Genomic DNA, 16,107 nt, shown 5'->3' on the forward strand with positions numbered 1-16,107 from the left:
AGCTACCAATTGATTACTCTTTTTTTAAGTCCTGGAATACATGACCTCGGGTGTAAGGGTAAATGCTCTCTTGACTACTTGCTACAAACCCCTTGCAACTAATTACTCTTCTAAACATGCATTTACATTACATGGATTAAGAAGAGTACGGATATGGAAAAATTTAAAAGTAGCTTAGCTCAGTCCGCTTGAACAAAATTTTACAAGTACAATTCTTTAGTCCATCTCAACTCCCTCCCAACAAAAGATTCTCAACAGATTGTATTGAGGGGTTATAATGAAAGGATCCTTAATAGTCATCCGATCACATGGCGGTGTTATTATTGGAGGACAAGGTTGTACCCCTCAACAAATCCCTCTTACAACCTGTGCTGTGAGAGGGCTAGGGCAACCATGTAAGAAGAATTTCAGCCTCCCATCATCTCTAAAGCCCTCATTGCTACAAGCTAGAAGAATCCCACCTCAATGCTATTTACCAAAAAGAAAAGAACCAAATTTCAGTGACGTGATCATTATCCCTGATCCATCGAATCCAAAAAGTTATAAAAGAACCAAAAAGTTGAGAGATTATTAGGGTGATTTTGGTGTTTTTCATCAAAGCGTCAAAAAGTCCACACCCTTTTTCAGTTTTGTCACATTGATGGACAATAACGGATTTAACCCTTGTCCCCTTGTGTAGCTGAAAAAAATAAAATAAAATGAGTGAGTCATTTTCACCCTCACCCATGTCACATTGTGGGATTTGGTGGGATGGGATGTAACAAAAAATCACAAACATCAATGAATGCCATCGCATTTGAATCCATTTTAATAATTATAGTGCTTTGAAATTCTAATCTCCCATAATTCTACTTTCTTTTTTCTGGGTTTCTTTATCAGACAACCGGCATCAACTTGGTAAATCTAAAGCGATGAGACGCGTTTTCTTTTTCTACTTTTTCTCATGTTTCTTTCACTTCTTCTTCTTTTACTTTCATGATTTTTTACTTCGTATTTTCATAGAAGCAAAGCATCCTGTCCTCCTCAATGGCAAATGTCGTCTAAATCCATATCCATAACATGCTTTATCCGTACTGTTTTCAAGAGAAGTTAGTTTTGGTCGGTTGACAAGTAATAAAAGATAACTCTATCCTAAACCGAAAAACCAAATTCTTCCGTCTTACACAATAATTTCCCTCATCTTCTACCATTGACATTATCGAAACACGTACAATTCTTCATTATTTTGCAAAGATAAATTTAAAAGTAATTAGCTCTTAATTTAGTGTTATTTCTCTTTTTAATGTTAAAATGGGTTCTAAGTTCAAATCTTCATTCTCCTATTAAAAGATAATATACTTACCTTCCAATCCGTGGAATTAATGCAAGGACTTAGACAATATAACAATAGTCAAAGGACCTAAAAGGATTAGATCCAACTATTAATATAACTTTCGGATTTATCCTAAAATTTTCCCTTATTAATAACAATTTAACTTCTCTTCGAGTATTTACAATGGACTCCCTAAACCACCTTCTTAGATAAAATTTAGGGAGGAAGTGAGAAAACCCACCTTAGAGCATCCACAATGGGCTCCCTAAACCACCTCCTTAGCTAAAATTTAGGGAGGAATTGAAAAAACCCACCTCCAACCATGCCCCCTATCCAGCTCCTAAAATAGGGAGACCTCTAGGAGCTCCTAAATCTGAGGAGAGAGAAAGTACTCTTAGTGACTCCCTATAATTAAAGAGATTTTCTATTTAAACCCCGCACTTCTCTTAATTCACCCCATGTTCTAAGTTCACCCCATCTTTTAATTTAAATTTTCACAATTTCTAAGAAAACCCCACTATCTTCCCAAACTACCCTTAAATACACCCCAAATTGAAAAAATAAAAATAAAAGAAATAAAAGAGGCTTTCTATTTAAACCCCACAATTTTCTTTGTTCCCAGCATAAAAAAAACACAAACAAATGGAACCCCAAACCCGAAATTTAATACTTTCTAGAGAAAGAGAATAACTTTACCTCTCTCCAAGTAGAGCAGTTTATCCTGATCTGATCCAATTTATACTTTACCTCTGTCCTGATCCAATTTAAATAGGATGTAGAGTAGTTTGTATTTTTCTAAAACTTAATTAATATGAAGAGTGGTGGGGTGTGTGTATAGATGTACTAGAGTTAATTATTAAGTTGGATGACCTTTTTTATCTTTTTACACAATAATAAAACTTACAGCTTAATGATTTAAGTATTGGGATGAACAAAGAGAAGTGCGAGGTTTAAATAGAAAATCTCTAATTAAATGCTTCTATATTTAATATTATTTTAAGCATTTATTTAATGCAAACTATTTTTTATTATTGCTTTTGTGTCTACACTTTATTCAAAAATTGAATTAAAATTTATTAAAAACATTTATGACTTTTTAAACTATGGAGTATGGTTGGAGTTGAAATTTTATAGAGAACTCTTAAAATAGCTTTCTAGTATTTTTAGCTAAATTTTAACTAAAAAATAGAGAGTATGATTGTGGATACTCTTAGGAGTTGGATAGGGAGACCTCTAGGAGCTCCTAAATTTGAGGAGAGATAAAGAGCTCCTAGTGACTCCTTATAATTAAATGATGCTTTATTTTAATGCTATTTTAAATATTTATTTAATGCTAACTTTTATTTTATTTTTATAATGAAGATGGAGCATTTATGCTAAATTAAAAAAAAATAATAATAATAATTTATGATTCCCTAAACTAGAAAGCATGGTTGGAGTTGAAATTTTATAAGAATCTCCTAAAATAGCTTTATAGTATTTTTAGCTAAATTTTAACTAAAAAATAAATAGCATGATTGTGGATGCTCTAACTACTTCATACTCGTATTTGGCCATATTGGATTGGACTATGTTGTATTATTTAGGGATATTTAACAAAACTTTAGTATAATTTAGTTTGTTGGATTCATGCCTAAGTTTTGCACAAGTTTAGTGCAATTTAAGAGAATTAAGTATAGTTTAGTTTACCAACTAACTCTCAGTCTAGTGGTATTTCTCTTTTCAAGAATGGAAATAGATTCCAAGTTCACATCTCCATTACCCATTGATAGAAAAAAAAAAAAAAAAAGTGTAGTCTAATCATGCTTAAATCAATATAACTATACCGAGCCCTTAAAATGTCTACTAACACCATATATATATACTCACCAAACATCTTGCCCTCTACTTTTCTTCTCCTATTTCATCCAAAATTTGTTGCAACTTCAATTTGGGATGAAAAAGTGCATCATAACTTCATTTTGGGAAACTTAGTGGCGGCAATTAGCCCTGGGCATCTATTGCTTTGTAAGCTGTATATGAACTTTAATTGAGCTGTTAGGCTGTTAGTAGAGTTTACCGCGAATTTGGTGCACGTGATTATAAGAGGAATTCCAGTTTGAGACGTCTTCCGAATCCGAATAGAGCGGAGAAAAATACTATATATTAGATCAATAACTACTTTATAGATGCATTGATGGTTGGTTTATTTCCAAAAAAGTTAAGCAAAACAACAAAGGAAGCAACTCTTGATCCACATTTTAAGCCTCAAACTTATGAGCAGGAATTGAAGTTACAAGAAAAGGGTATAGAATCCCACATGAACTACAACATGGAACACACAAAAGAAATAGAATAAAGTAGGAAGATTAATAAACAAAGCAAGCAGCTTGCTTATTCATGGACCCATATGAAATCATCACGTGCACCGAAATCGTATAAAGGACTGTTTGGATGACCAATAATAAACTAACAATTTGTCAGTTTTGGATTATTTTGGGCCTCTGGATTGGTCTTAAATCCAGTCCCATGTGATGTCCAAAGCTCAGCGACAAGTTGGGTGGGGGCAGCCCTCACATGTGCTCGGATAATACTAATAGCAACCCTCAACAAACTAAACTCCTTTTGTCCAATCCACAAACGCCATACCAGAATTTTCTTTTTACCTTCGTTTTATTTTCATTTTTCTGTATTTTTTTATAATTTTATAATTTTGCTTATTTGTTTGGTTTTCTATTTCCAAAATAAACTATGGCATGGATTTGAAAGCACATTGAAAAAAAATGGGTCCATACGAATAAAGTTGTTGTAGCTGATGGTGATTATTTGAAAATGACTTTAGAGGGCTGTCCTTTTCACGATCATGTAGAGGTAAATATGATTTTGGGGGTGATTTTGGAGTGGTCTCATGGTCCTGCATCATCACAAGGAGTAAAGACTAAAGAAAAACAATTATGATAGGGAGGGGTCATCCTAACCGCTAAAACCAAAGGTAATTTAGATTTTTAAAGCCCGCGATTAAAAAAAAAAAAAAGTTAGTATCACAATCTCGACCTTAACTAGACGACTAAAACCCTAGTCTCTTTCTCTCTCTTAAAGAAAAAACTCAATAGAGGAGGCAGTTTGTTAGATAAAATTGAAATGAAAATGTGGATAATCAAATGACTAAATAAATTCTGGTTTAGCTGAATTTTTTTACATGGATAATTATTAGAAGATAACCTAAATATTGAATGGTTTTGGTTATTGATTTTCCTATTGTGGGCGATAATATACTGAACGCACACACATAACACAGATCCTTTGCACAAACACATATATCTTAGAGGTAATAAAAATGTGAAATAAAATTCATTAAGTGGTCTTACAAACAAGGGGCATATATAAAACTGAAAATATGATCCCCCACACGTTTTCTTTTCCATAACAATAATTAACAAGTTTAGGGGGAATGTTGAGTCTGACTCAGTTTTAGTTTTGAGGCATGATTTATATAGGTTACTAATTTTCCCACTCCCTTTTTATCCACTTACACTCTATTTTTTAAAAATTGCATGTTCTCACTCCTATTTTGTTCACTCACACTCCCTTATATCTTATAGTAAAAAGTACTAAAAAAACAAAAGGGAGTGTAGGTGGATAAAAGGGGAGTAGGAAAATCATCACCCTTTATATAAACACACCTTTTGACCTTGAAAACTTTCATATAGTTTTGAGTTGTAGACCCAATGTCCCATGAAGGAGGCCGAAAGATTTCCCAAAAGCGAGTTTAATTAATATATTATTCTCTAATATCATTAATCAACTTCAGTTTTTTTTAGTACAAGAGATAGTTTAAACTAGAAGGGAGGGGATTCTCACACAAAAAAAAACTTACTTGTAACGGGGATAACACTGTTTTGCTATACCTGGTCAATAACACTATGACACATGAAAAAGTTATCCTACATGTCATTGCGTTATTGGTCAAGTATAGCAAAAAGTGCTATCCTCGTTGCATGAGAGTTTCTCTCCTCACACACATACACACACACACACAAGTGATGTCATGAGAATTCGAACCTGAGACCTATAGTCTGCAAGTTAAGACCATTTTCCACTTGCCTAGATCCATTCAGTTTTTAATTCTACCAAAGCAAGATTATTTGTGACTTTGATATCAAAGCAAATTTAGTCTTTTTATAATGTTAATTAGCAACCTAAAGCATGGTATGAGCTTTAAACGATGATACTTTTTATGTTGAATTATTAGATTTGAGTTGAGCAACTATTTGTTTACATGACACCCATGGAGCCCTTGATATGAAAGCAAATCTAGTAATTTTTTAATGTCAAAAAAGCAATCTAAAGTATAGTGTGAGCTCTAAACGATTTTATTTATTATGTTGAATTATTAGTTTTGAGCAACTATTTATTTATTACGACACAAATGGAGCCCATCCTTTCCAGCCTCAACAACCAGAAAGTAAAAAAATAAAAGCAAAAATGTGTTCATTTCTTATACATTAAACACATAGAAGATAGAACAATAGATGGAGGATGAGAAAATTGAAATCACCAGCTCTGCTTTCCAGAGAAACTACTAAATTTAAAGCTAGTTAATAACTTATTTGCAATTAAAAAAAAGGACAAATCAAAATATCCATGTAAGAAAACCAACAACATATTAGTTCCTTCTTATTATAAAGAATAGCTGAGAAAAAGAACGAGAGTCAAACTTCACTCGATTATGAGTTTAACTTCTTTGTGGGTAGTTGTAGTGGTCTTTGTGACTACTGTATTTATCATTCGTTAAGTAATTTATGAATGCAATTTCTCTACCATTTGAAAAAAAAAAATTCATGACGAATGTCTGAGTCAGTTGCATTCATTGGTTTGTGGGCGATTGTCTCTAGCAAAATACTGATAACGATAAATCAGTTTATAGTTTTAAGTTTTAACCATGACAAGTGCTAACTTTTTTTACTAGTGTAAAAAAGCCTTCCAAAAAAGTATAGCAACGACGTAGTATATCAAGGAATCTCCACCTGAAATGAGACAGACGGACCCAAAAACCTTAACCCGAACCCGACGCCGCCCGATCCCCCTCCCTCAGGTGCTACCTCTGCCATATGCCCTCGCGACAAAAACCATGAGGGCATTTTCGTCATTTCCAATAAACCGCCCCGACAGCTTGCGCGCGAATGTTCGCTCGCTCCACCACGAAAACAGAAAACTTTGACCCTTCTCTCACTAAAGGAAAAATTCGTACGAAAATTAAACTAAAACCACCAAAATTTACCAAAAAAATTAAATTAAATTAAATCAATTAAATTTCTTAATTTTATATATAATCCTCCATCATCTTCGGCTCGCTGTCTGATCCTCAGCTCCTACAAATTAAATCAGCGAAATTTTTTTAAAATAAATAAATAAAAACCCTAACTACCAGACTCTCTGTCTTTCTCTGTCTCTCTCTCTCTCTCGCTCTCATTCAGTCACTCTCACACTTCACTGCTCACTGAAAATTCCATCCACTTCACAGCTTTGAGCTCTTTCTCAGACTCAGAGCTTCACTCTGCTCTGCAACAACCAAGCGCAATGCGATCCGCATTCTGATCAAATCTCAGTCCTCCGTTCCGCATTCAAGCCTACATGTAAATCTAAGCTCTCGTCCTCCTCTGCGATTCGTCTCTTGGATCTCTGCAAGTAACCAACCACTGCTGGCTTTTGAATTTTTATATAATATCTGAATCTCTCCTCTTTTTCTTTAAATATGAATGCCATCTTCTTTTGTTCTAGCTGATTATTCTTTGCTTGGATCGCTAACAAAGTGGTTGCTTTTGTTTTTGTTATATATTTTTTATTTTAGTATATTTCTAAAATTCATGAGATTCATTTTACTTTTTTTAAGATTCTTAGTAATGGAAGCTGCTTTTTTTTTTGAGTGCTTCTTTGTGATCTTGAAGCTACTCTGCATTATCTCTTCCACTCACCCAGTCGCTCACTTATTTACTCATCGAACTTTGATTTCTTAGACTCAAAGACCCTTTTTGCTTGTTTAACTACTTCAGCAATCTGATCCTACCACAAGTTGGTACATATTTAATTTCTGTATATAGTTTGGGTATGCTGTTTCGGACTTTTAGTAATATTAGCATTCTAATTCTTTCTCTGGGTATTTTGTTTCCTATTCAGATTTTGAGTTTCTATTAATTCATTCTTGTTTTCAACTTCACAGCCATACAGAATACTTAAATGAAAGGGAGATTAAGCAAATTTTTTGTTTACAATGAATTTATAATCCTTCCATATCCAAGGAACCAAAAAATAAATAAATTCTTTACTTTGATTTCTTTGAGCTTGTAATGGTGAAAGCCTCCAGTCGTCGTTATTTGTGGTCATCGTCCTCATAAGTATTGTGTTTTTTAATTTAGTATACTTAGGGATCAACTTCATATTATTGACTCTTGGTGATTCTGATGATTCAGATCTTGTGGAGTGCTGAAGTTGGATACTTGAATGGTAAAAATGAGGGCTGCGGAGTTTGGGTGTGCGGTTGCAGTATTATTTGCCCTTTTAATTGTTGGCAAAGCTGATGTTTACATTGTGACAATCGAAGGAGAGCCTATTATAAGTTATAAGGGTGGTGTTGATGGTTTTGAAGCCACTGCTGTGGAATCTGATGAGAAGATTGACACAACTAGGTATATGCAAAAAAAATTCTCTTGAATTTTTTGTCATATATTTTATACTTTCTATATATGCAAATATAAATATACATAAAATCCGTATAGCATGTATATTAATTTGTGTATATATGTTTAGCTATATTATGTAGACAGAAAAGTTTCGTATAGATTAGAATCTTATCCTATTTCCAACCAACCACTCATAGACAGCCTGAGATGCTTTTACTATTCCAAAAAGCGTTGAAATTTAATTTCTATGTCATTAGTGTTGCACATAGTCCTATTGGGGTTCTAGAATTCTGAGGTTCTTTGTTTGGACCAAAGACTTTCCAGAATAACTTGTATGTTGTTGGGTCATATGAATTCTAATTCTATGGTTGACTGCATTTAATGTCTAATAATGTATAAGCAAGTTTTGTTTCTTACAAAAAACAAAAATAAATCATGTATAAGCAAGTTTACGAATATGCTTAGGTGTGTTAAATCTAAACTAGTTTCAAGGTGGATATGGCATTTTAGAGATGGTGGGGAATGACTTCAACATCAATCCATCCAAGCAACACTGGGTATTGGTTTTGCTTGCACTCAGGACCTGTTGCTGTCTAGCTCACTTCTTTTATCTATTTGCTTGCCCTAATTATATTAGAAATGATAACTTCAGCACAAACAGAGATACACTGTTCTTATCCATCCAAGAAAGCTTGGGTTAAATGGTTTTGCTTGCACTCAGGAACTGACATTGTCTAGCTCACTTGTTTTACTAATTGCTTGCCATAATTATTGTAAAATCATAACCACTCAGCCCGAACAAAGTTATGTTGTTCTTAATTGTTACTTGTATGAGAGCATTTACTTAGGGCCAGATGGTTGTTGCATGAAAATCAAGAATCTGTCCAAATTCGTGCATGTTTTAAATGTACGAATCTAATGACATGGACAGAGAGTCATTGAAAAGAACTATTACCATCTGTAGAACTACTTTTGTTGGACCATTTATGAAACCATATGAAGTGCAACGAACCCTCTATATATTCTGCTAATATTCGGCATTTGATTGATGGTTTTCCTCTAGATGATAAATATATCATAAAATTCATCCAATGAATCAAACTAGCAATTTTGTTTTTTAATTTATTTTATGAAATGGTCAAACAAGTTAAAATACAGTTCTATCCAATATGTTTGTGTTTATTATGGTAATCATTCCTTTGTTTTGCTTATTACCATCAATAGGTTCTTAAGAAATCTTACAAAATGTTTCCCACCTTAAATAGTTGCTGGCATATATGTACTAATTAGTTTTATGGAATAGGTTCTTAAGAAATCTTACAAAATGTTTCCCACCTTAAATAGTTGCTGGCATATATGTACTAATTAGTTTCATCCATATCTTTCCTAATATATTCAGATATAACCATCATGTACATATTAATTCTTACTGTACTGTTATGCGACAACTTATATGCAACTAGTTACTTTGTCCGGAAAAGATTGCATTTCAATATCATCTCATGGTCTATATAGTGCACTTCCCTCATCCTAAATTATATAATATATTTGGGGAGATATTCCCCTTTCCCGGAGGGGTCGTTATCTCTCTGTTTTTGAACCTGAAAATGAACCGTGTTAATTAACATTTTGTTATCTCAATTTTGCCCAATCTTGTGGTCTTCTTTCAGTGAATCAGTCACATCCTATGCCCGACACCTTGAGAGTAAACATGATATGCTTCTTGGGATGTTGTTTGAGCAAGGGACTTACCAGAAACTCTACAGCTATCAACATCTTATAAATGGCTTTGCAGTGCACATTTCTCCTGAACAGGTGAAACCTTGGACAGACACTTCCTCTTTGTAACACTTGTTTGAGTCACCGATATTGATGTCTACTCTTGCATTGTCGTTTTCTTACGCTGTTCCTTATATTAGTAGGCAGAAAAATTGATGCGTGCTCCTGGTGTGAAATCAGTGGAGAGAGATTGGAAGGTTAGGAGACTTACAACCCACACCCCACAGTTTTTAGGGCTTCCAACTGGAGTATGGCCGACAGGAGGTGGCTTTGATAGGGCCGGAGAAAATATTGTGATAGGATTTGTGGACTCAGGGATTTACCCACAGCATCCAAGCTTTGCATCCTACAACTCTGATCCTTATGGACCTGTTCCAAAGTACAGAGGTAAATGTGAAGTCGATCCAGACACCAAGAGGAGCTTCTGTAATGGGAAGATTATTGGAGCCCACCATTTCGCCAAAGCTGCAATAGCAGCTGGGGTATTTAATCCTTCTATTGATTTCGCCTCTCCTATGGATGGTGATGGACATGGAAGGTTAGGTCCCGTACTTCTGTTATACGTTCTTCATGGGAACCTTGCTATTGCGTATTTTCTCTACTTCATTCTGACTGGATATTTAGTTTATATCAGTCTTTCATGCATATACAGAAACATATTAGTTTCAAAGAAGTAAAGAGTAACTTTTACACTCTGTTAAGCATAGATAAATACCATGACTGGCAGCAATTGGAGAGTCCAATTATTAAGCTTAGAAACACTTCCATATAATAAAAATATTTCATTTTGTTATTGCGTGAACAAACAGATTAGGACATTTCTTAAAACACGTACATCTATATTTATTCAAAATCGATGGATGAGCATACGGATAACAATGTGCTAACAAAAGTATCATACATCTATAATTGATAGATTTCAGAAGATGGAACTTTTGGGTTTCACTGTTCACATGAGTAAAACCATGACAACCATAAAAGTTCTTCATTTCTACTCGGAGTTGATAGGAACTGTTTTGCATAGGAACTGTTTTGCTCTTGTTTGTAGCAACATTTATTTGTGACACAAAATCTGTTGATCTTTTCCTTTCCCGCTTGCTGGTGGAGATTTTTGTTTTGTTTTGTTTTTCTGTCTGAAGCTTTTCCCCTCCTGTCTTTTGTTTCTTTGTCTGCCAGTCACACTGCAGCAATTGCAGCTGGAAATAATGGAATTCCTGTGAGAATGCATGGTCATGAATTTGGGAAAGCAAGTGGGATGGCTCCACGTGCCAGGTAAAGGATCATAACTTCTTCTTGTCATGTCTTGAATCCAAGGAATAAATATCATTCTTTCTTTTAATCGATACACATAAATTGCTGTGTCCAGAATTGCTGTATATAAAGCCCTCTACAGGCTTTTTGGAGGGTTTGTTGCAGATGTAGTAGCCGCAATTGATCAGGTGCGCAATAATTCCATGACAGAACAAATAAAGTTGGGTGATGCTAGTGGTGCTGTTTTTTGTGTATGTTTGAGTGTGTCGGGGTGTCTTTTGTTGTGTGTGGGGTATGTGCACATGTAGATATAACCTGTTCTCTTATTTGAGTTTTGTTCATCCATGTTCCCTGAGATTATATTCTTGCTTACTTTGCAAAACTCTAGCAATCTGTTTAGCATGTGATCTGATTTACCATCTTTGCTTTTATTTTGTATTTGACTCTTTAGCAATAAGAGAAAAAGAAAAGAAAGTATTTTTGATTCTCCACTTTAGCACATCTGTCTCCATCATCTTACACCAAAAAGAGGATAAACATTTAAGTTGGTTGCGTATGAACTTCTGCATATTTCGAAGATAAAATGAAAAGATATTGTCTTATCCCAACTAGTTTAACATTCTTTTGGGATACTACCTTTGGTTGCTATGTCCTGGAATGGTGATTCTTAATTGAAAATAATTTTTGAACAGGCTGTATATGATGGAGTGGATATACTGAGCCTTTCAGTGGGACCAAACAGTCCTCCAGCTACCACCAAGACCACTTATTTGAATCCTTTTGATGCCACACTTCTTTCAGCTGTGAAAGCAGGTGTATTTGTTGCACAGGCAGCTGGAAATGGAGGACCTTTTCCAAAAACTTTGGTTTCCTATAGCCCTTGGATAGTATCTGTTGCTGCTGCCATCGATGATCGCAGATACAAAAACCACCTGACGCTTGGAAATGGAAAAATATTAGCTGGAATTGGGTTGTCACGTAAGTATCTATTTTGGGAGCAAGCGTTTGTATTCAGTAACCTTTTGTTCAATTGCATTTTCGTTAGTTGCCCCTTCTCTACATTTCTGCATTTCGCAATCTGACGTACTTCCTCCTGTGTTCCCCCTTTTGCAGCATCAACACATCCAAATCGAACGTACACATTGGTTGCTGCAAATGATGCTCTTCTTGATTCTTCAGTAGTGAAGTATAGTCCCTCAGATTGCCAGAAACCAGAAGTTTTAAACAAGAACTTGGTTCAGGGGAATATTCTTCTTTGTGGCTATTCATTCAATTTTGTTGTTGGTACTGCATCAATCAAGAAAGTGTCAGAAACAGCCAAAAGTCTTGGTGCAATCGGCTTTGTTCTTGCTGTGGAAAATGTTTCCCCAGGAACAAAATTTGATCCTGTTCCTGTTGGCGTTCCTGGGATTCTAATCACTGACGTTAGCAAGTCATTGGTAATTATTTCAACTTTTCTCCTTACTGATATGGTTCGGTTTTTTTTCTCTTTTTCAAACAGAATTCTAAAGATTTGAGTTGTCTCATAATCAAGTCATGAGTCTGGAACATTCTCCAAGTGTTTCGTGAAATTTGATTAGAGGACTACAGTAGCTATAGCCAAATTCTGTCATACGCTTGTCATATTTGAAAAGTGGACAGGACCAGGAACAAATTTATACAGGGAGAAAGGAAAATATATAATATAGTCAGGCAAATTTATTTTTGTCATGTCTTAGTAGCATATGAGCTTGATCCTAATAACTGTTGCGGTACTTATTACCTGTTACAGTTTATGTGAACTACTGTTTAAGTCTTGGCTCCTTTCTCGTTTATGTATGTTCTAACTTGTCCCCTTTCATGCAATTATGTGCGACATTGGTGCTTGGTGCTCTGGCTTTGCCGTTGTTCAGGATCTTATAAATTATTACAACATTTCTACATCAAGGGATTGGACTGGTCGTGTGAAGAGCTTCAAAGGTATAGGTAGCATTGGGGATGGTTTGATGCCTATACTCCACAAATCAGCACCACAGGTGGCACTATTCTCTGCCCGAGGACCCAACATCAAAGATTTCAGCTTCCAAGATGCAGATCTTCTCAAACCAGATATTCTAGCTCCTGGTTCTCTGATTTGGGCTGCTTGGTCTCCAAATGGAACAGATGAGCCTGATTACGTTGGTAGGAATCAAATCAAAGCGTTTAAATGTTCTCTCCCCAGATTTTGATGTTTCAAGCTTTCCCCATACGACAGAGTCTATCAAACTTTAGTGCCGTAGTGCAGTTATTATGTGGTTTGGACATAAATGTTAAAAATAGGTTTTTGAGGTATCAAAATTTTGGTAAGGTAACGCTCGTTTTGCTAAGAAAATAAGGTGAAGTATTCAGAATTTTTGTCAGTAATTGCTTTTCCTAGTCTTTCTCAACTGTCAAATTAAACCCAAGGCAATAACAATTGTACCTCTAGAGATTCAATTTGGCATATTAACGGATTATTTGCTATGACAGGGGAGGGATTTGCTATGATTTCTGGAACAAGTATGGCTGCACCACATATAGCAGGAATAGCTGCTCTTATAAAGCAAAAGCACCCTCATTGGAGCCCTGCTGCCATCAAATCAGCCTTGATGACTACATCAACAACTCTGGACAGGGCTGGAAGACCTCTTCAAGCACAACAATATTCCGAAACACAAGCCATGAAGCTGGTCAGTGCCACCCCTTTTGATTGTGGGAGCGGCCATGTTGATCCAAGAGCTGCCCTGGATCCTGGACTAATCTTTGACGTGGGTATGTATTCTTCTTCCACTTTATAAATGATTTTACGCTACTGGACTTAAAGTAAATCCCCATGTAACTTTGGAAATATGGATTGTCCAAACCAGGGAAGAAAATAGGGGGTGGGGACAGGGGGATTAGGAAGCATGAGGAAATCAATATTATAACAAACATTTCCCATAAATGTTAAAGAAAAGTTTGTAGGTTGCCTTCCAGAGCACTGCAGATATTTCCTGCTGGGATGAAGCAGATTATTCTGTTGAATTATATTTGACCTGTTATCTGATGAAATCTTAATCCAAATTTTATTGAATTTTAGGTTATCAGGATTACTTGGGTTTCTTGTGTACAACACCTGGTATTGATGCTCGTGAAATAAGGAACTACACAAACTGCGCCTGCAATTACACCATCGGCCACCCATCAAATTTCAACTCTCCTTCAATCGCAGTATCTCATCTGGTGAGAAGTCAAACGGTTACACGCACAGTCACAAATGTTGCTGAACTAGAAACTTATGTGATCACAACAAGAATGGCTCCAGCCATTGCCATTGAAGCCAACCCTCCGGCAATGACTCTGAAACCCGGTGCATCACGAAAGTTCTCAGTGACTCTCACAGTTCGGTCTGTGACCGGAACTTACAGTTTTGGAGAGGTGCTAATGAAAGGTAACCGGGGCCACAAGGTGAGGATCCCGGTGGTTGCCATGGGTTACCAACGGTAGTTTGGGTTGGTTAAATTAAAAATTTTAACCGTCGTGGTTGTAATATTCTTTGTAATCTGTGGGAATAAGTTGTGAGGCTAGATGTACGTGTCTGAAATATATTTGTATGTGGAATAGCTGTAAAGAGAACTGGTACGAGGGGTGACTCTTAGTTTCTTCCACTTATAAGTTTTGCTAATTTGATTTGGTACAAGTTTTGTTCCTTGAATTTTTGAACATCACTTTAATGCATCATCTCAATTGGCCAACTACTCATCTCTGCTCCAATAAAAGTGAGCCTTGCAAGGGTCTTTTTTAAGAATAAGTGATTGCGGAGCGTGGCTTACACAAATATTCATGGCTTAAATGTTAAAATGGTCTTTGTGTTTTACTCAATTGGCAAATTTAGTCCCTGTGTTTTACTTTGTTAACCAATGTTGTCCGTTTTGTTAAATTACTGTTAAAAAATTCATTTAAAATTTTTAAAAGTTCTATTTACAAAGAAAATGAATATGAATTAAAAAAACAAAATATTAATAAATAAAAAATCTGGAAACCCTACAGCCTCTCTGTCATTCTCTCATGCCACCACCACCACCCAACGCACACCACAACCACCATGAGCAGTCCCAAAAGACCCTTGGAGGGATAAAGAAATCTGGCCCGAGCCTTCCCTTCCCTCCCCGATCCATTCCACCCACCCACCCCACAACTCCTCCATCTCTCTTCCCTCTCTTTCTCTCTCCCTTTTTCTATCCCACCCACCCCCACAAAATATGACTGAAATAAAGATTCAACATCAGTATTGGTAGGCAATTAATGGTTGTGGTGTTGGGTTGGGTGGCGGCAGCAGTATGAGAGAAGAAGTACACATAGTCTGTTGGGTTTCTAGAATTTCTTATTTATTTTTTTATTTTGTTATTTGTATTAATATTATAAACTGAACTTAACAATTTTTTAATTAAATTTTAAACTTTAATGAATTTTTTTTAACGGTAATTTAACATAATGGACAACATTGGCTAATGGAGTAAAACACGAGGACTAAATTGGCTAAATTGAAAGCACAGGACTAATTAGTCATTTTTAATTTTTTATAACCCTAAAAAACCAAAATGGTTGTGACATTTACTTGTAACAACTGAATAAATGCAAATGTTATTCCCATGATCTTGAAAAGTCTAGTTGAATGCATGAAGGATATGGGATATAAAGTTACAAACTAGCAATAGAAAAATCCCGCTGCAACATAAAGGATATGGGATGAAATATAGAGTCATTCTATAGTAAAGGGTCCATCAGCGTTGATTGAGAAGAGGGCTTTGACATCCCAACAGATCATTAACTTTGAACAACCCAACGTTAAGGTCAACTTTGCATTATTACAAAAACAAAAAAATTACAATGGAGTTCATATATGGGCTTAGTCAAATTAGTTAGAACGGATATGCTCTCCACTCTTCACTCGAGTCGGAGTCCCTCTTCCCGCAGTTTAGATTAAATTAAAGTAAAATATTACTTCTATAAAAAAAAAATTACAAGTACGAAATTAAATATGTATTAATGTCGTGCCATGCACTCCAATATTTACTGCTACACTTCATCCTAAAGCCCAAATGGAATTGTTCATGTAGTCAACGAACT

General features: G+C 35.4%; 1 protein-coding gene across 3 annotated transcripts; it reads left to right on the forward strand.

The window, feature by feature from the left end:
- The first annotated feature begins 6,653 nt into the window (after positions 1–6,653).
- On the forward strand, positions 6,654–14,692 carry LOC110758358 (PA-domain containing subtilase family protein). 3 transcript variants are annotated; one of them, XM_021960194.2, is made up of 11 exons: positions 6,654–6,979; positions 7,762–7,977; positions 9,642–9,786; positions 9,894–10,288; positions 10,927–11,022; positions 11,117–11,189; positions 11,694–11,979; positions 12,115–12,440; positions 12,894–13,161; positions 13,489–13,770; positions 14,078–14,692. In XM_021960194.2, exons 2-11 carry the CDS (start codon positions 7,793–7,795, stop codon positions 14,482–14,484), a joined length of 2,463 nt encoding a protein of 820 aa, XP_021815886.1. In that variant the 5' UTR covers positions 6,654–6,979; positions 7,762–7,792; the 3' UTR covers positions 14,485–14,692. The 3 variants fall into 3 exon arrangements, with proteins under 3 accessions (XP_021815886.1, XP_021815887.1, XP_021815888.1); XM_021960195.2 differs by having other exon boundaries at positions 6,654–6,975; XM_021960196.2 differs by having other exon boundaries at positions 6,654–6,927.
- The last annotated feature ends 1,415 nt before the right edge of the window (positions 14,693–16,107 follow it).

The sequence above is a fragment of the Prunus avium genome, chromosome 1, assembly GCF_965620075.1.
Source record: "Prunus avium chromosome 1, drPruAviu1.hap1.1, whole genome shotgun sequence".
NCBI classification, from domain to species: domain Eukaryota; kingdom Viridiplantae; phylum Streptophyta; class Magnoliopsida; order Rosales; family Rosaceae; genus Prunus; species Prunus avium.